The sequence below is a fragment of the Osmerus eperlanus genome, chromosome 23 (genome assembly GCF_963692335.1).
Source record: "Osmerus eperlanus chromosome 23, fOsmEpe2.1, whole genome shotgun sequence".
NCBI classification, from domain to species: domain Eukaryota; kingdom Metazoa; phylum Chordata; class Actinopteri; order Osmeriformes; family Osmeridae; genus Osmerus; species Osmerus eperlanus.
In genome coordinates, this window is record NC_085040.1 from 7,411,147 (window position 1) to 7,432,567 (window position 21,421).

A 21,421-nucleotide genomic window follows, 5' to 3' on the forward strand; every position below is an offset into this window, starting at 1 on the left:
CCAAACTCCTCATCCACTTCAACAGATCAATCTCCTCCCAAACACCTCCCAAACACCTCCCAAACACCATCCACCAAATCATCTAGTTCTACTTCAACATCACCTACATTTACAGAACTATCCACCTCAACCCAGCTCTCACCCCTAACGTCTCCGCTACATTCTACAATTTCCACAGTCTCCACCCAATCCTCACAACCAACACCCTTGCTATATATTGACTCAACATCAACTGCATCAGCAGAACAATCTGTCTTCCCCCAAACCTCACAACCAAGCATACCCTTAACAATGAACTCAGGACCAGCAATAACAGAACCATCCATCTCAACGCGGCCCTCACACCTAACTTCCCCGCAGTCTTCTACAACATCAACAGAAGTGTCTGACTCCGCCAAAACCCCTCAAACAAAAACTCTTCTATACTCTACCGTGACAAATAACACATCTGTGTCCACCCAACCCTCACAACAGCCAATCTTGCAATCCAACCCTGCAACCCTGCTCAGCTTAACACCAACAACATCTACGGAACCATCTGTCTCCACGCAACCATCAAAACCAACATCTGCCTCATCATTTATCTCTACATCAACATCCCCTAAATCAGCAAATCCATCCATTTTCACCCAAAACTCACTCATATCTCTAAACTCTATGCCAACATCAACCACACCAACGGAACACTCTGTCTCTACCCAACCCCCACAAGTAACCTCCCTTCCATCCTTAAATTCAACATCAAATACAGCAACAGAACAGTTTCTCTCCATCCAAAACTCACAAACGACATCACCAAACTCCTCCTCCACTTCAACAGATCAATCTCCTCCCAAACACCTCCCAAACACCTCCCAAACACCATCCACCAAATCATCTAGTTCTACTTCAACATCACCTACATTTACAGAACTATCCACCTCAACCCAGCTCTCACCCCTAACGTCTCCGCTACATTCTACAACTTCCACAGTCTCCACCCAATCCTCACAACCAACACCCTTGCTATATATTGACTCAACATCAACTGCATCAGCAGAACAATCTGTCTTCCCCCAAACCTCACAACCAAGCATACCCTTAACAATGAACTCAGGACCAGCAATAACAGAACCATCCATCTCAACGCGGCCCTCACACCTAACTTCCCCGCAGTCTTCTACAACATCAACAGAAGTGTCTGACTCCGCCAAAACCCCTGAAACAAAAACTCTTCTATACTCTACCGTGACAAATAACACATCTGTGTCCACCCAACCCTCACAACAGCCAATCTTGCAATCCAACCCTGCAACCCTGCTCAACTTAACACCAACAACATCTACGGAACCATCTGTCTCCACGCAACCATCAAAACCAACATCTGCCTCATCATTTATCTCTACATCAACATCCCCTAAATCAGCAAATCCATCCATTTTCACCCAAAACTCACTCCTAACTCTAAACTCTATGCCAACATCAACCACACCAACTGAATCCTCTGTCTCTACCCAACCCCCACAAGTAACCTCCCTTCCATCCTTAAATTCAACATCAAATACATCAACAGAACAGTTTGTCTCCATCCAAAACTCACAAACAACATCACCAAACTCCTCATCCACTTCAACAGATCAATCTCCTCCCAAACACCTCCCAAACACCTCCCAAACACCATCCACCAAATCATCTAGTTCTACTTCAACATCACCTACATTTACAGAACTATCCACCTCAACTCAGCTCTCACTCCTAACGTCACCACTACATCCTACAACTTCCACAGTCTCCACCCAATCCTCACAACCAACACCCTTGCTATATATTGACTCAACATCAACTGCATCAGCAGAACAATCTGTCTTCCCCCAAACCTCACAACCAAGCATACCCTTAACAATGAACTCAGGACCAGCAATAACAGAACCATCCATCTCAACGCGGCCCTCACACCTAACTTCCCCGCAGTCTTCTACAACATCAACAGAAGTGTCTGACTCCGCCAAAACCCCTCAAACAAAAACTCTTCTATACTCTACCGTGACAAATAACACATCTGTGTCCACCCAACCCTCACAACAGCCAATCTTGCAATCCAACCCTGCAACCCTGCTCAACTTAACACCAACAACATCTACGGAACCATCTGTCTCCACGCAACCATCAAAACCAACATCTGCCTCATCATTTATCTCTACATCAACATCCTCTAAATCAGCAAATCCATCCATTTTCACCCAAAACTCACTCCTAACTCTAAACTCTATGCCAACATCAACCACACCAACTGAATCCTCTGTCTCTACCCAACCCCCACAAGTAACCTCCATTCCATCCTTAAATTCAACATCAAATACAGCAACAGAACAGTTTCTCTCCATCCAAAACTCACAAACGACATCACCAAACTCCTCCTCCACTTCAACAGATCAATCTCCTCCCAAACACCTCCCAAACACCTCCCAAACACCATCCACCAAATCATCTAGTTCTACTTCAACATCACCTACATTTACAGAACTATCCACCTCAACCCAGCTCTCACCCCTAACGTCTCCGCTACATTCTACAACTTCCACAGTCTCCACCCAATCCTCACAACCAACACCCTTGCTATATATTGACTCAACATCAACTGCATCAGCAGAACAATCTGTCTTCCCCCAAACCTCACAACCAAGCATACCCTTAACAATGAACTCAGGACCAGCAATAACAGAACCATCCATCTCAACGCGGCCCTCACACCTAACTTCCCCGCAGTCTTCTACAACATCAACAGAAGTGTCTGACTCCGCCAAAACCCCTGAAACAAAAACTCTTCTATACTCTACCGTGACAAATAACACATCTGTGTCCACCCAACCCTCACAACAGCCAATCTTGCAATCCAACCCTGCAACCCTGCTCAACTTAACACCAACAACATCTACGGAACCATCTGTCTCCACGCAACCATCAAAACCAACATCTGCCTCATCATTTATCTCTACATCAACATCCCCTAAATCAGCAAATCCATCAATTTTCACCCAAAACTCACTCCTAACTCTAAACTCTATGCCAACATCAACCACACCAACTGAATCCTCTGTCTCTACCCAACCCCCACAAGTAACCTCCCTTCCATCCTTAAATTCAACATCAAATACATCAACAGAACAGTTTGTCTCCATCCAAAACTCACAAACAACATCACCAAACTCCTCATCCACTTCAACAGATCAATCTCCTCCCAAACACCTCCCAAACACCTCCCAAACACCATCCACCAAATCATCTAGTTCTACTTCAACATCACCTAAATTTACAGAACTATCCACCTCAACTCAGCTCTCACTCCTAACGTCACCACTACATCCTACAACTTCCACAGTCTCCACCCAATCCTCACAACCAACACCCTTGCTATATATTGACTCAACATCAACTGCATCAGCAGAACAATCTGTCTTCCCCCAAACCTCACAACCAAGCATACCCTTAACAATGAACTCAGGACCAGCAATAACAGAACCATCCATCTCAACGCGGCCCTCACACCTAACTTCCCCGCAGTCTTCTACAACATCAACAGAAGTGTCTGACTCCGCCAAAACCCCTCAAACAAAAACTCTTCTATACTCTACCGTGACAAATAACACATCTGTGTCCACCCAACCCTCACAACAGCCAATCTTGCAATCCAACCCTGCAACCCTTCTCAGCTTAACACCAACAACATCTACGGAACCATCTGTCTCCACGCAACCATCAAAACCAACATCTGCCTCATCATTTATCTCTACATCAACATCCCCTAAATCAGCAAATCCATCCATTTTCACCCAAAACTCACTCATATCTCTAAACTCTATGCCAACATCAACCACACCAACGGAACACTCTGTCTCTACCCAACCCCCACAAGTAACCTCCCTTCCATCCTTAAATTCAACATCAAATACAGCAACAGAACAGTTTCTCTCCATCCAAAACTCACAAACGACATCACCAAACTCCTCCTCCACTTCAACAGATCAATCTCCTCCCAAACACCTCCCAAACACCTCCCAAACACCATCCACCAAATCATCTAGTTCTACTTCAACATCACCTACATTTACAGAACTATCCACCTCAACCCAGCTCTCACCCCTAACGTCTCCGCTACATTCTACAACTTCCACAGTCTCCACCCAATCCTCACAACCAACACCCTTGCTATATATTGACTCAACATCAACTGCATCAGCAGAACAATCTGTCTTCCCCCAAACCTCACAACCAAGCATACCCTTAACAATGAACTCAGGACCAGCAATAACAGAACCATCCATCTCAACGCGGCCCTCACACCTAACTTCCCCGCAGTCTTCTACAACATCAACAGAAGTGTCTGACTCCGCCAAAACCCCTGAAACAAAAACTCTTCTATACTCTACCGTGACAAATAACACATCTGTGTCCACCCAACCCTCACAACAGCCAATCTTGCAATCCAACCCTGCAACCCTGCTCAACTTAACACCAACAACATCTACGGAACCATCTGTCTCCACGCAACCATCAAAACCAACATCTGCCTCATCATTTATCTCTACATCAACATCCCCTAAATCAGCAAATCCATCCATTTTCACCCAAAACTCACTCCTAACTCTAAACTCTATGCCAACATCAACCACACCAACTGAATCCTCTGTCTCTACCCAACCCCCACAAGTAACCTCCCTTCCATCCTTAAATTCAACATCAAATACATCAACAGAACAGTTTGTCTCCATCCAAAACTCACAAACAACATCACCAAACTCCTCATCCACTTCAACAGATCAATCTCCTCCCAAACACCTCCCAAACACCTCCCAAACACCATCCACCAAATCATCTAGTTCTACTTCAACATCACCTAAATTTACAGAACTATCCACCTCAACTCAGCTCTCACTCCTAACGTCACCACTACATCCTACAACTTCCACAGTCTCCACCCAATCCTCACAACCAACACCCTTGCTATATATTGACTCAACATCAACTGCATCAGCAGAACAATCTGTCTTCCCCCAAACCTCACAACCAAGCATACCCTTAACAATGAACTCAGGACCAGCAATAACAGAACCATCCATCTCAACGCGGCCCTCACACCTAACTTCCCCGCAGTCTTCTACAACATCAACAGAAGTGTCTGACTCCGCCAAAACCCCTCAAACAAAAACTCTTCTATACTCTACCGTGACAAATAACACATCTGTGTCCACCCAACCCTCACAACAGCCAATCTTGCAATCCAACCCTGCAACCCTGCTCAACTTAACACCAACAACATCTACGGAACCATCTGTCTCCACGCAACCATCAAAACCAACATCTGCCTCATCATTTATCTCTACATCAACATCCTCTAAATCAGCAAATCCATCCATTTTCACCCAAAACTCACTCCTAACTCTAAACTCTATGCCAACATCAACCACACCAACTGAATCCTCTGTCTCTACCCAACCCCCACAAGTAACCTCCATTCCATCCTTAAATTCAACATCAAATACATCAACAGAACAGTTTGTCTCCATCCAAAACTCACAAACGACATCACCAAACTCCTCATCCACTTCAACAGATCAATCTCCTCCCAAACACCTCCCAAACACCTCCCAAACACCATCCACCAAATCATCTAGTTCTACTTCAACATCACCTACATTTACAGAACTATCCACCTCAACCCAGCTCTCACCCCTAACGTCTCCGCTACATTCTACAACCTCCACAGTCTTCACCCAATCCTCACAACCAACAACCTTGCTATACATGAACTCAACCTCAACTGCACAAACAGAAGAATCCGTCATTCCCCAAACCTCACAATCAACATCACCATTAATCTCATCATCGTCAAAGCTTACAAATACAACGGTAGCGACATTATCTACATCCATGGACAATTTATTTCCATCTCCGTCTGCAAGTACTAATGAGAATGAAAAGTCATCAAATTTGATCACTGATGACATTTTCACCAAAAGTTCAACCACAACTAAGCTTGTGTCAGATTCCTCAACTTCCACAAACCCTTTCTTAGCTTCACAGAGAAAAGGAACGATTGTCTTCTTTCAACACACACCCAAGTTTGTTTTGTTTAGGCCCATAGTATTTTCACATCCAACAGTGGTTCGCACAACGGTATCAAAAGCTAATGCTATCACCTCAAATACCGATAACAGAGAATTGAAAACCAGGACAGCAATCCCTTCAAAGGGAACATTAGAATTGCAGATGCGAATTCAAGAAGAATTCTATTCAGCCTACTTGGATATCAACACTACAGAGCACAATAGGTTGGCTAGAAATGTTTCAGCTGAGGTATTTCATTTTTATGCACATCCATCCTATGTACCTACGCATTTCTCGTCATTGTCATTATTATATTGAGTACAGTTTCTGTCTCACTGAATGATGTAACACTTGTGCCTGCAGATCAGCCTTGCTTTCAAGATAAAGTATCCAAGCACATTCATCAATTGCACAGTGAACCATTTCTGGTAAGTGTCTTTTCAGGAAAGTTAATTAACAATAAACTGTCTCACGCAAGTTGTCTTTGTAGTGTATCTATTATCTATAGTGTTAATAGGTAATGAGCCCTTAGTAAGTTTTTATTAAGTTGATGTATTTGATGTTGAGTTATAGTAGGACTTATTAACTCATGTTAAAATTTATATGCATCTTACAAGGTTTTTTTTTTCTTTTCGTTAACACATTTTACAATAATTATATTTCTAATCCTCTTCCTAATCCTAACTAATATTATTAACACTTATATAGTCTCATTCATATTCATGTTTAGAGGCATTTTGTGAGGTACTTTTTACCTATTAACTAACACTTATTACAAGCACCTGGATCTAATGTCAGTTCAAAACTTATTTCTGAACAGGAATGGATCTGTTGGTGTGGATATGACCCTCACATTCAAGAATCAGAATGTAGTTCCAAGCAACTACACAGCTGTCAGAGACTTGACAGAGACATTCCAAATTGGAAATATCTCTCTGAATATTATCCCAAGCAGTATAATTGCATGTAAGTTCTAGGACAAAACACTACATTAAGATTACCTTGTTACTACTTAGCATACATTTTTGTGGCATATGAAGACTAGTATTAGATAGTACCCAATTGCTGTGAAAGTACCAAGTCAATGAAGTGAATCGCCAAGCACAAAATCAACGTATTTATTATTGATCTATATGGTGCAGTTGTCTGATACACTCAAGTTGAGCATCTCAGAGGACTGGACAGTGAATACAGGAATGAAGGCCAGTTAAATAATATCACAATATGTTTTTTTTTACTCTCACAAGAAACGTCAGGGGGATGACAATCAACATAGCCTTTGCAAGCACAGACAGAGGACGCTGCATGCTAGATAGCGTTTGTTTAGGCTTTAGATAGGGCTCCTAGAAATGACCCTGACGTTCCATGTTCTCATGAGCTAATATAGCAGGGTATAGTTCAAACATTGTTTATTATATTCAGAGCATTCCAAACAGTATAAAAGTAATTAAGTAATTAGCTGTAATGTTTAATTATTGTTAACTGATCAGTGGTTAAGGACAGACCTCTTCACATAGAAGATGTGATCTGACAAATGTCGGTACCAAAGCCATAGAGAAAAACTGTCTTTACCAGCTCATCACAGGCACTGTACTATCTATGTAACGGTTGTGCAGGGAGGACCCAAGCGCAAGGAGACCGACAACGTAGAAACAACAGGGATAGGCTACAAGAAACACGCTACATGAAACAACGACTGACCAAGACTGAACAAATGACAGGGACTTAATACACCGAACCAAACAAGACACAGGTGAATGCAACAACACTAATGACACCACTGAAAGACAATCAACAAGACACAGGTGGAACTAATAAACACAGAACACAGGGAAACACTAGGGCAGACAAACTAAGACTGGGGCACGGTGGTGGGCATGACAATCTATCTTTAATTCCAGTAACCTGTGTGTGTCACCGACGTCTCACTCAGCGTCTGCATTATGGACACTGTGACCTACCTATAATTTTAGGAATATCTGTGTGTCACCTACTTCATCATTGGCAAAGCGCACTATATCTATAGTTCCAGGAATCTGTGTGTGTGTGTCTCACCGACATGTTAATATATGCACTAGTATAATTAAATGGTAAAACGTTTGTGATATTGGTTATTACAAGTGTAAGAAGGCATAGTATGGGAGAGGGGTGTGTGGGGGAGGGTAAGTGGATATTGTAAAGGGACAGTTTTAAGGTTGTGTTACCAAAAAACAAGATAACATTTACATAGCCTAGTCCTGGTAAGTCACATCTCCCCCATGCCAAGTTTCATTTGTGTGTTTCACTTGTACGGATAAACTGTGCTGAAGTGTAACTACGTAGCATTTTCTACAAAATTACAATGTAGTCACTATAGATAATCTACACAGCTATTATTTACCCTTAACTGACGAGACTAGAATACAATCTATGAGTCTTGTTGAGAGGGTAGAGAACAAAGGACTGAATTTATTATTATTTTTATTATATTTTATGCGATATAGTGTAATTCACCGAATATTCACTACTGGGTGGGTTTAGCTCATTGGTTAGAACATTTTAGTGCAGATCAGGACGTGGCAGGTACAAATCTTCCTCTGTACATCACTTGGAGTACAAGCATCTGCTAAATGAGTACATCATTATTACATTACATAATACACTGTAACTGAATTATGTTGGCCTTATACAGTTGCTTGTGTAACCATGTTATTCTTTGAAACTATATGTGAGAGGGAAAAACTACTCGGTGTGACAGATACAGGAAGCACATACTTTATGTGAGCAAATAACATGTTTTATTTTGGAATGTTACTCCAAAGAATAGACATGTCAAATGTTGTGAAAATCTGATATTCATATTCTGTTTGGATCTGTAACTAAAGCACTGAGTCCAGTTGTTTGTATAATATTCCAGATTTCTCAGCAAAATAGAATGTCCATTCATGAGTGTGACAGAAAGAAAAAGTGAAAGAGAGACACAGATGAGAGAGGAAACTTCTGTTGACTAAAAACTAAAGATATCAGTCTCCTGATATCACCACAACTATCCTGTATATAGTATACAGTCTGTTACATGCAGTACTATAGTAGACAGTAGTCTTATATGCAGTACTATACATGTTAAAAAGGGATCACCTTACTCTAACAGTAAATATACTAGATTGTTTATGTAGATGTACTGCAACTGTACAGTACAGTCATGAAAAAGATGATCATGGCTCATTTTACTATAATGTCCACTGCAACTTTAGGTCTGGGCTTAATGTACTACAAATATGTGTGATGTAATTAAATAGTTTCAAGTTTTTTTTGTTACACATTGTTTGCGACCTACTACTGCAAAACAATGAATGAGGCTTGTAAATAACAAAAGCAATTTCATATTCCTATGAAATTCATTAAAGTAATATTCATTCATTTGTTCAATTGAAGTCAATCTAAATTGTATCAATTCAATGTATACTTCTGGCATGTCTATTCTAGTTTGATATACATCATTTATGTAACTACAACTTCATACCGGTTTTTGGCAGTTAAAAGGAATGCATTGTTAATGCATTTCTAAAACAAATGACTATGGATGGCGTAGCCAATGATCTGGGAACAAGATAACAATCTAATGGGAGTGTTAACTCACATAGTCTGTTTTCAAACATGCTTCAGTCTTCAGTACTACCTCACACTATTTTAATGAAGTGCCCCTTAAGGTGATTTAGAAGAGGGTTTCTCCAATTCAGAGAAGGACTTCCAACTATTCTGAGTGATTACGTAGATTTTCGTAGATTAATGTAGGATATAACTAAATTGGTAGTCATAAAATATTTTTTTTAAGTATTTGCGGTAAGTAAAGAGTTTCATGTTTTTTTTAATGTGTTTTTCAAGTGTTGTTTATCTATCAAATGCCTTATATTATTTACATATTCTCACTCGCACACTGTTAAAATGTAACATTACAGTCAGAATGACCAAATTCGAATGACTATGCAGATTTTGTAAACACTTTAAATTAAGGTTACATTAACAACCACATAACTACATAGTGATACTTGTGGTACTCATGGTGTGTATAGTTCAGTGGAAAAGCATCTGACCACAGATTAAGTGGTCACAGGTTCAAATCTACCATACCAAGTTTGACTTGTCATATGAAATTGAACTGCAAAACCGTAAAATTTGTACCATATTTAACATCAATGTTTTTACTATAGATATTGGTGTGTAGTTACATGGTAAATAATGAAACCATGATGTTGTGTTGTCCAGATTTGTAATAAATACAGCAGTACCCTTGAAATAACAACCTTACAGCCAAGGTACTTTAAATACATTTTTCCTTTTTTATTTAGACAACTTCAAATTTTATATATTCAAAATACTTTTTTGACATTTAAGCACAGAGTTAATGCACCTTCCCCTTTAACAATAATTTTTATTAAGGATCAAATGGTCGTTCAGATGCATTTTAAATCAAAGATTCATTGGCCTAAAAACATGAACTTTATCACAAAAATACACATTTCACCGTTTTTGGGCGCTAGCAAAAAATGACCCGGTAACATCATTTGACTAAGTCCTTTCATCTGCACATGGTAAAGTGTGAACAAGTTCTAGTCAGGTGAAATCACTCTATCATTCTGATTGGATTATAAGAGCAGATTGATTGCTTTAAAAGGGATGACTCCTCCAAATATTTGATCTTTTTGCCAATAAAAGCCTTTAAAACTCATGAAATGCGTATTATTGTTTTCCAGTATGCCATAGAAACATGTGGGAAAAAAATATACAAATACTGAACCAGCAAGCCTTGCAAAACACAAAATGTGTCACTGACAATACTTTTAGCCACGACCAAACAGTTGTTTTGTGTAGTATTAACACCAATTACATAACTTTGTATGATATATATTTATCTGATATCATTAATAATATTAAAACATTTTAAAGGTCAGTCGTTTTTGTTTTTAAGTTGTGAGTTTTCTATAATTGATGACCAAAATATAATCAGTTAATCCTTTAGTCCAAGTGGATGTTTCTGCTTAATTTGAAGAAAATCCTTCAATCCGTTCCTGAGGTTTTGCGTTCCAACGGACAAAAAACGCAAAAACCTAAAACCTAAAACCGACAGCCTTGGCTGTCGCCAGAGGAGGCATATTAAAAAGAAAATAGCATAATAGATGTGCTTCAGTATAGAAAACAATTGTGATAAAAACAAAGAATGAATAATTGCTACAATGAAAACTATCATAACTGAGATTATTAATCTCACCGTGATACTTAGTGTGAAAACATTGCAAGGTGACATACTATATCAGATATGTTTGTATACTTTGTCATACTATGTTTTTAAGTCAATCCTAAGTGAATTCTAACCTATGAAGGAGTCAGGTGGCTGAGCGGTGAGGGAATCGGGATAGTAATCCGAAGGTTGCCAGTTCGATTCCCGGTCATGCCAACTGACGTTGTGTCCTTGGGCAAGGCACTTCACCCTACTTGCCTCGGGGGAATGTCCCTGTACTTACTGTAAGTCGCTCTGGATAAGAGCGTCTGCTAAATGACTAAATGTAAATATGAATGCAACATGTTAAGGAGTTGATCCTATGTATCATAACCTAAAATATATGAGAAGATTTCTGTTCTCAGAAAACTTTCAGTTGTCCACCATAGTATTCAAAGTGTAGTAGTTTTATTTGAATGCTTTAATTAACTATTTGATTGATTTCTTTTTGTTTATTGAATATTACAGTTTTTGTACATAGATATTTGATCAAAGGTTCAAGATGAGTTTCTTGAAAATTGTATTGGCAGTGGTCATCCTAATGGGTAAGTTGCTCAAACTGATTTGAATAGATTTGAGATATATCAAGATTAGATGAATTATAATACTTTTGATATGTTTTTCAAAAAAAGAAAGTGGATCATGGACAACTGCCCAAGAAAATATAACATCAGAAGCAAGCACAGGTGTTACTGAGGGCTCAACAACTTCCAGCACTACCCGGCAACAAACCACTTCTACAACAGATGAATCCACAACTTTTAAACAAACAACAATTATAACTGCAGATTCCACCACAACCACACAACCAACCACTACTGTCAAGGATAAATCCACATTTGAACAAACAACAGTTGAATCTACAACAACTGCAGATTCCGCTATCAGTGATGGGATGACTAAAACAGCAGAGCCAACCACAACTGTAACTGCAGATTCCACCACAACCGCACACCCAACCACAACTGTCCTGGATGAATCCACAATGTTTGAACAAACAACAATTACAACTGCAGATTCCACCACAACCACACAACCAACCACAACTGTCAAGGATAAATCCACAATGTTTGAAAAAACAACAGTTGTAACTGCAGATTCCACCACAAACGCACGACCAACGACAACTGTCATGGATGATTCCTCAACATTTGAACAAACAACAATTACAAATTCCACCACAACCGCAAAACCAACCACAACTGTCATGGATGAATCCACAACATTTGAACAAACAACAATTACAAATTCCACCACAACCGCACAACCAACCACAACTGTCATGGATGAATCCACAACATTTGAACAAACAACAGTTGTAATTGCAGATTCCACAACAACTGCACAACCAACCACAACTGTCATGGATGAATCCACAACATTTGAACAAACAACAATTACAACTGCAGATTCCACCACAACTGCACAACCAACCACAAGTGTCATGGATGAATCCACAATGTTTGAACAAACAACAATTACAACTGCAGATTCCACCACAACCGCACAACCAACCCCAACTGTCATGGATGAATCCACAACATTTGAACAAACAACAATTACAACTGCAGATTCCACCACAACTGCACAACCAACCACAACTGTCATGGATGAATCCACAACGTTTGAACAAACAACAGTTGTAATTGCAGATTCCACAACAACTGCACAACCAACCCCAACTGTCATGGATGAATCCACAACATTTGAACAAACAACACAACCAACCACAACTGTCATGGATGAATCCACAACATTTGAACAAACAACAATTACAACTGCAGATTCCACCACAACCGCACAACCAACCACAAGTGTCATGGATGAATCCACAATGTTTGAACAAACAACAATTACAACTGCAGATTCCACCACAATCACACAACCAATCCCAACTGTCATCGATGAATCCACAACGTTTGAACAAACAACAGTTGTAATTGCAGATTCCACAACAACTGCACAACCAACCACAACTGTCATGGATGAATCCACAACATTTGAACAAACAACAATTACAACTGCAGATTCCACCACAACTGCACAACCAACCACAAGTGTCATGGATGAATCCACAATGTTTGAACAAACAACAATTACAACTGCAGATTCCACCACAACCGCACAACCAACCCCAACTGTCATGGATGAATCCACAACATTTGAACAAACAACAATTACAACTGCAGATTCCACCACAACCGCACAACCAACCACAACTGTCATGGATGAATCCACAACGTTTGAACAAACAACAGTTGTAATTGCAGATTCCACAACAACTGCACAACCAACCCCAACTGTCATGGATGAATCCACAACATTTGAACAAACAACACAACCAACCACAACTGTCATGGATGAATCCACAACATTTGAACAAACAACAATTACAACTGCAGATTCCACCACAACCGCACAACCAACCACAAGTGTCATGGATGAATCCACAATGTTTGAACAAACAACAATTATAACTGCAGATTCCACCACAATCACACAACCACTCCCAACTGTCATCGATGAATCCACAACGTTTGAACAAACAACACAACCAACCACAACTGTCATGGATGAATCCACAACATTTGAACAAACAACAATTACAACTGCAGATTCCACCACAACCGCACAACCAACCACAAGTGTCATGGATGAATCCACAATGTTTGAACAAACAACAATTACAACTGCAGATTCCACCACAACCGCACAACCAACCACAACTGTCATCGATGAATCCACAACGTTTGAACAAACAACAGTTGTAATTGCAGATTCCACAACAACTGCACAACCAACCCCAACTGTCATGGATGAATCCACAACATTTGAACAAACAACACAACCAACCACAACTGTCATGGATGAATCCACAACATTTGAACAAACAACAATTACAACTGCAGATTCCACCACAACCGCACAACCAACCACAAGTGTCATGGATGAATCCACAATGTTTGAACAAACAACAATTACAACTGCAGATTCCACCACAATCACACAACCAATCCCAACTGTCATCGATGAATCCACAACGTTTGAACAAACAACAGTTGTAATTGCAGATTCCACAACAACTGCACAACCAACCACAACTGTCATGGATGAATCCACAACATTTGAACAAACAACAATTACAACTGCAGATTCCACCACAACTGCACAACCAACCACAAGTGTCATGGATGAATCCACAATGTTTGAACAAACAACAATTACAACTGCAGATTCCACCACAACCGCACAACCAACCCCAACTGTCATGGATGAATCCACAACATTTGAACAAACAACAATTACAACTGCAGATTCCACCACAACCGCACAACCAACCACAACTGTCATGGATGAATCCACAACGTTTGAACAAACAACAGTTGTAATTGCAGATTCCACAACAACTGCACAACCAACCCCAACTGTCATGGATGAATCCACAACATTTGAACAAACAACACAACCAACCACAACTGTCATGGATGAATCCACAACATTTGAACAAACAACAATTACAACTGCAGATTCCACCACAACCGCACAACCAACCACAAGTGTCATGGATGAATCCACAATGTTTGAACAAACAACAATTACAACTGCAGATTCCACCACAATCACACAACCAATCCCAACTGTCATCGATGAATCCACAACGTTTGAACAAACAACAGTTGTAATTGCAGATTCCACAACAACTGCACAACCAACCACAACTGTCATGGATGAATCCACAACATTTGAACAAACAACACAACCAACCACAACTGTCGTGGATGAATCCACAAGATTTGAACAAACAACAATTACAACTGCAGATTCCACCACAACCGCACAACCAACCACAAGTGTCACGGATGAATCCACAATGTTTGAACAAACAACAATTACAACTGCAGATTCCACCACAACCGCACAACCAACTACAACTGTCATGGATGAATCCACAACATTTGAACAAACAACAATTACAACTGCAGATTCCACCACAACTGCACAACCAACCACAACTGTCATAGATGAATCCACAACGTTTGAACAAACAACAGTTGTAACTGCAGATTCCATCACAACCACACAAACAACCACAAGTGTCATGGATGAATCCACAACATTTGAACAAACAACGCAACCAACCACAACTGTCATGGATGAATCCACAACATTTGAACAAACAACAATTACAACTGCAGATTTCACCACAACCGCACAACCAACCACAACTGTCATAGATGAATCCACAACGTTTGAACAAACAACAGTTGTAACTGCAGATTCCACCACAACTGCACAACAAACCACAACTGTCATGGTTGAATCTACAACAACTGAGGATTCCACTATCAGTGATGGGATCACTACAACAGCAGAGCCAACCACATCTGTAACTGCAAATTCCACCATAACTACACAACATACCACAACTGTCATACATGAACCTTCAACAACTGCAGATTCCACAAAAACTATCAGTGATGGGTTCACTACAACTGCACAACCAACCACAACTGTCAGTGTTGAATCCATAACAACGGGTGAACCAACCACAATTGTTACTAGCAGATCCTCTACAACTTCTCAGCCAACCACAACTTTCAGTAATGTTTCCACTACAACAGTTGAACCAACAACAACTGTTACTGAAGGTGAAGCCACAATTGCACAACCAACCACAACAGTAACAGAGGGGCCAACAACAACAAAAACTACACCTGCTACTGAAAAATCCACAACAATTGAACCAACTTCGACAGTCACTGGTGGATTCACTAAAACTGCACAACCTACCACAACCATCATTGAGGGATTCACAACAATAGGTGAACCAACCACAACAGTCATTAGTGGATCATCTACAACTGCTCAGGGTTTCACAACTGTCAAGGATGGATATGCTGCAACTGCACAACCAAGTACAACTGCTCTCAGTATGTCCTTTACCACTGCACAACCAACAACCACTATGACTGAGGGATTAACAACAACAGCTGAACCAAATGTAGCTTTCACTTACAAATCCACAATGCCTGAGCCATCCTCAACTGTCGCCATTGTGTCCACTGCCACTGCTCCACCAACTACAAGTGTTACCACTGGATCCACCAACACTACCCAAACAGCCACAACTTTTACCAATGGACCTACAACCATTGCACAAACAATCACAACTGTCCCTGACCAACCCACAACTATTAAACTGACCACAATCTTCTCTGGTGGATCGACTACAATTGCTCAAACAACCACAACAGCTTTCAATGGATCCACAACCACAATGACTGCTCAGTCAACAATGGCGTACTCTGTTGGATCCACAACAATAACTCAACCAATCATGACTTCCAATAGTGGATCCACAAAAACAGGGGAACCAACCCCAACTGTCACCAGTGAATCTAGTATAACTGCTCTGCCACTCACAACTGTCACTACAACTACACAACCAACAACAGTCACTGGCCAGTCCACTACAACTGCACAGTTACCTCAAAATGACACCAGTGGATTCAATTCAACTGCAAAGCCAACCACAACTGTCACCAGTGAATCCACTACAACTTCACAATTAACTTCCACTGTCACAAATGGATCTACTACAACTGCTCAGCCAGCTACAAGTGTGACTGGTGGATCCATCACAAGCGCACAACCAACTGTCACTGAACATTCCACTACAACTGCACAATTACTAATCACAACAGTCAATGGCGGATCTACAGGACAATTTGCCACAATTATCATTGGAGGATCCACAACAACCTCTCAACCAACTGCAACTTCAAGTACCAAAGCAAACAATACCACCCTACCACAAACCACATCAACTGCAAATACCACAACAATAATAACCAGCACTACAATAACCACCCCACCTGTAGTTGTAGGTCTACAAGTTACAATACAACAAGTCTTTTTAGTAGCTTATACCAACCCTCAAAGCACAGTATTTAAGGATTTAGCAGTCAGAATTGTTGCGGAGGTAAGTAATACAACCATACTTGGTATTTTTTGTGATAGTAGTTCTTTGTTGTTTTCTAGGCATTGTAGAATAACAGTATTAAAGGAAAAACATTGAAGTATATTATATCATTACTATGAATCGTTCTATTTCATAGATAACTACAGTTCTCTTCTTACCTCACTTCTTACAGTTTGATGTGATTTACCGAACAAAATATGGAGTTAAATTTGTCAGGACAATTGTAGTTGCATTCAGGTAAAAGTCTGTTAAGCTAAATCATCTTTACTCAATACAAATTGTATTCATTTATTAATTAGTTGGTTTATTTGTGTTGAAAATCCAAGTTTCTATGACTATTGGTGTATGTTATATATGGTAACTCAACTTTAATCTTTAAACTCTGACCCTTTACAGACAGGTAACTATCACTCGGATGGGTAACACTAAAGCAGAAATTGAGCTGGTGTTCAATGACACGTCAACTATACCACAGACTACTGACATTGTGAATACACTAAAAGAGGCGGTTTCCAATCCAAACTCTACATTCAATTTAACTCTGGATACCAACTCTGTAACAGTTATTCGTAAGTGAATAGTTCATTCACAAAATTATACTGCATCTTCTAAGAACATAATGCTGTAGATACCAATAATACAAGATGCTTCAGTAAGATATGGCTCATTTAATAAATTGTATTAATTCTTCTTTGTATTTACAGGAGCTCCAAATATGACCACTTCTACAACAGAAACTCCAATCGTTACAACTGTCATGGTTACCACCTCAGGTGCAGACACCACCGTGACCACAGCCACCACCTCTACAAACACTACTCCTGCAGCCACCACTGTTGAGACATCTATCACTTTGGCAACCATAAGTAAGAGTTCTGTGGAACAACTTATCCATGTTGTTACAGATGTTTCACCGTATTAGCAGTGTCTTCTTTATCCTTTATTGAACACATATTACCCAAAATATTTTTTTTAAAGGATTGGGAAATGTCATTACGCTGACCTTTTGTGTTTGTCTCCAAAAACAGTTGTGAACAATGCAGCGAGCAGCAGAAAGAGCGACCTCTTCACAGCTGTCTGTTTCGTACTTCTGTCATTGCTCGTGTCAAGACAACAATTGTCTCCAGGATGTTACACTTTTTGAACAATGCATAGTAATCTACAAACAGTGTCATGGAGAAGGGTCTTCAAAAAAAGTAATTATGGTGTATGTGAATGCTGATGTGTTTCTCAAATATTCTGTCATTTTGAGTAGATGGGTAAATAGTACAATGCATCAGTTGATGAATAATAACATCAGCAGATGACACATTTCGTTAACCTTACTACCTTGAGATGATCCTACAGTTTTGAGTGTGTGTCTCTGTATGACAACGATGCATGAAGAGGGTAAACCAGGGCTTGGGAGGCTCGAAAATTCCCATTAATACTATGGAAGAAAAACTGTCAATACAGCCAATATGCAATCATGACAAATACTGCTCAACAATCAGGTCCTAGTTATCATTTTCTAGTTATGATTTTTTGGTTTCATTTCTTGTGTGATTCTTCAAACAAGGAAAGCGAGCATCACAATACAACACTTAAAGTTGCTATACTACAATAAGGATTATTCTCTATCGAAGATAGCAGCTTTAGACAGTTTGAATGTATATTGGTCATGTGCCTCATAAATGTGACTATTAACTAGAATTGTAATAGTATAACAGAATACATATTTAATTTCCTTGTATGCATCTTAAGATTTAGTTTATGAAATCAAAGTCCATATAAGAGGCAGATGGGTCACTGGTTCACTGCTTATAGAAATGAGTGTTTAGAGTTCTGAATGGATATGAAGTAAGCCATTGACAAGTTTTAGTGATCCACAGGGGCCAAGAACATAGTAAGAACACATTTATAAACATGTAATGTATGTTAATAAAAGCATCATCAATAAATATGATCCTCTTCATGATTATAGTTTCAATATGATACATACACATATTTAAATATTTCTAAATTTCTAAACCCTGCATAATTTTGTACTTGATTCGTACAATCTCAGACAAGCCAGGTAAGTGTCAAAACCCCAAGTGCTTGCCAATGTGTAGTTAGTTGTTGAGTAACAAATAGTTTTTCATGAGTTATGACGAGGAACACACTCATAAAGATGAACCTACGCTTTTGTGTGTGTTTTTTTCAGAGATCACAAACAGGTACCCCAGCAGTTCACATGGTAAGAAAGTTATGGCCAATCATAGGATAGAGGAACAGAAGCTGCTGGGATTTTACAGACAAAGGCATACAGTTATGACAAATCCTTCTCAACAGGTCTTCAAACTTATCTCTCATACATCTCATTCCACCAGCATCCAACATTAATCTTCACTATGTAAATGTAAATGAAAACAATTTGATTGTAAAACTAGTATTTCAAGCCCTGTGGTATACAATTTACTACGTTTAGTTTTGTTTCTGCTTTCCGCGTCTTGGGCTTGAAAAGACCAAGAGTAAAGTATACGGGTCAAATTGGGTAATACAGTCTCCTATCTTTTTGGCGTTGGTAATGGAGTCGACCGGCATATGTTTAATGCATACATGGATGACTTATTTTACCAGCTAAGAGGCTGCAAAACTGGCTGTATGGTTGGTAACACCCTATGTATGCCATTGTGTGCAATTGTTTTGTTTTATTCATTATGTGCTCATTATGTACAATTGTTCTAGTAATCATGTTGCTAGATGAATACTAAAACAAAAGGGGATAAGGACATAAACTTTCCAGATTTTTGTTTGTCAGGGCATGTGAGATGTGTTTGTAATAAAACAAAATCCCTGGGGGAGTATAGGCAGCATTGTACAGTATATTATAAACTCAAACTAACATGCTGGTAACAACTGTGTTCTGACCATGTTAAGAAAAGTATCTTTAGAGCATATTGCTCTCCCCTATATACTATACTCCTAACCCTTTGTGAGCTAAGTTTAAAAAGATGAGCCTTCATAAGCTTCATGTTGCCTATGTGTGTGTGGATTTTGCTTTAAAAACCCGTGGTTTACTGCAAGTAACTTGTTTTGTAATGCAAGAGACAACACTTTTGAGGCTCTATTGAGAATTGCAATTTACAAATGTATCTGTCGACTGGATCATTCTCAGAATCCCATTATCATGTTGCTGTCAAATTCTAGGCTTAGTGGCGAATGATGCCAGTCACCTCTGTGGAAACATTGGTATAACTGTCAGTTATAAAAGTGTATTTATTTTTTATCTGTAACATGTTATGTTGGATTTTGTCTGTGGGTTTTGATGTTGTGTTTTCTAAGTGGACTTTGATTCTGACAATAAAGCTGAACTGAACGAAATACAGTTACATTACAGCAGTTACACTTCACAGCAGTTACACTACCAGTCAAAAGTTATAAAAAACAAAAATAATTTTTTGTAGTTCGTTTGGATTTGAGAAAAACCTAACTAATGATTTAAAAAAAAAAATCCAGCGCAAAGCATTTACACCTGTTGAAGCAATATAGTAATAGTGCTACAACATGTAGCCTACTCATCACTAGGCAGGTTGTTTGCATATCAATTATGATTTAGCAAACTGTATAAGCCTCCAACTGTCTTTAAATAAATTTTATATTTCTTGAATTGAAACATGAAAATTGCATTTAAAAATGAAATAGAATAATCACAATTACTAATTAATTTAGTTTAAAAAAAACGTAATTCTAAATCATTATAAAATGACCCCCTAGACAGCCTACCCCCAATTAAAAGTCTTGTGGTATGTTTGGAAATGTTGGTTATTTTTCTGCTGTGTTGGGTCAAGTAAAATGGAAAAATGTGAATAAAGAACACGGTTTCATGGTTAGAGATTATTTTCTGTTTCGGTCAAATATATTGGAACGAGTAATCTTAATTCTGGAATGGGCAGATTTGCAATTAATGTCATGCGCCTGAATTTGAATAACGTCATAGGAATTTCTTTCCTCAGGTGATGCTGGTTTGACGATACAATTGCCTAACCTAATTTACTAGATTATTATAGAGGTTTTTATGGAAAACAAGAGATTAGTAAAGATCAGGCATGTTGGTAAAAACTATAATACCCAGC

General features: G+C 39.3%; 2 protein-coding genes across 3 annotated transcripts; both read left to right on the forward strand.

The window, feature by feature from the left end:
- Positions 1-606: 606 nt before the first annotated feature.
- LOC134009984 (mucin-2-like) lies at positions 607-10,613 on the forward strand. The gene is made up of 4 exons (XM_062449794.1): positions 607-6,333; positions 6,448-6,512; positions 6,905-7,050; positions 7,701-10,613. The coding sequence occupies exons 1-4, from the start codon at positions 658-660 to the stop codon at positions 7,811-7,813; spliced, it is 6,000 nt and encodes a 1,999-aa protein (XP_062305778.1). The 5' UTR covers positions 607-657; the 3' UTR covers positions 7,814-10,613.
- A 4,996-nt stretch (positions 10,614-15,609) lies between these two features.
- Positions 15,610-19,245, forward strand: LOC134009838 (mucin-5AC-like). Of its 2 annotated transcripts, none has more exons than XM_062449560.1 (4): positions 15,610-17,561; positions 17,721-17,893; positions 18,029-18,190; positions 18,353-19,245. In XM_062449560.1, the coding sequence occupies exon 1, from the start codon at positions 15,654-15,656 to the stop codon at positions 17,418-17,420; it is 1,767 nt and encodes a 588-aa protein (XP_062305544.1). In that variant the 5' UTR covers positions 15,610-15,653; the 3' UTR covers positions 17,421-17,561; positions 17,721-17,893; positions 18,029-18,190; positions 18,353-19,245. The 2 variants fall into 2 exon arrangements, with proteins under 2 accessions (XP_062305544.1, XP_062305545.1); XM_062449561.1 differs by having other exon boundaries at positions 18,029-18,097.
- The last annotated feature ends 2,176 nt before the right edge of the window (positions 19,246-21,421 follow it).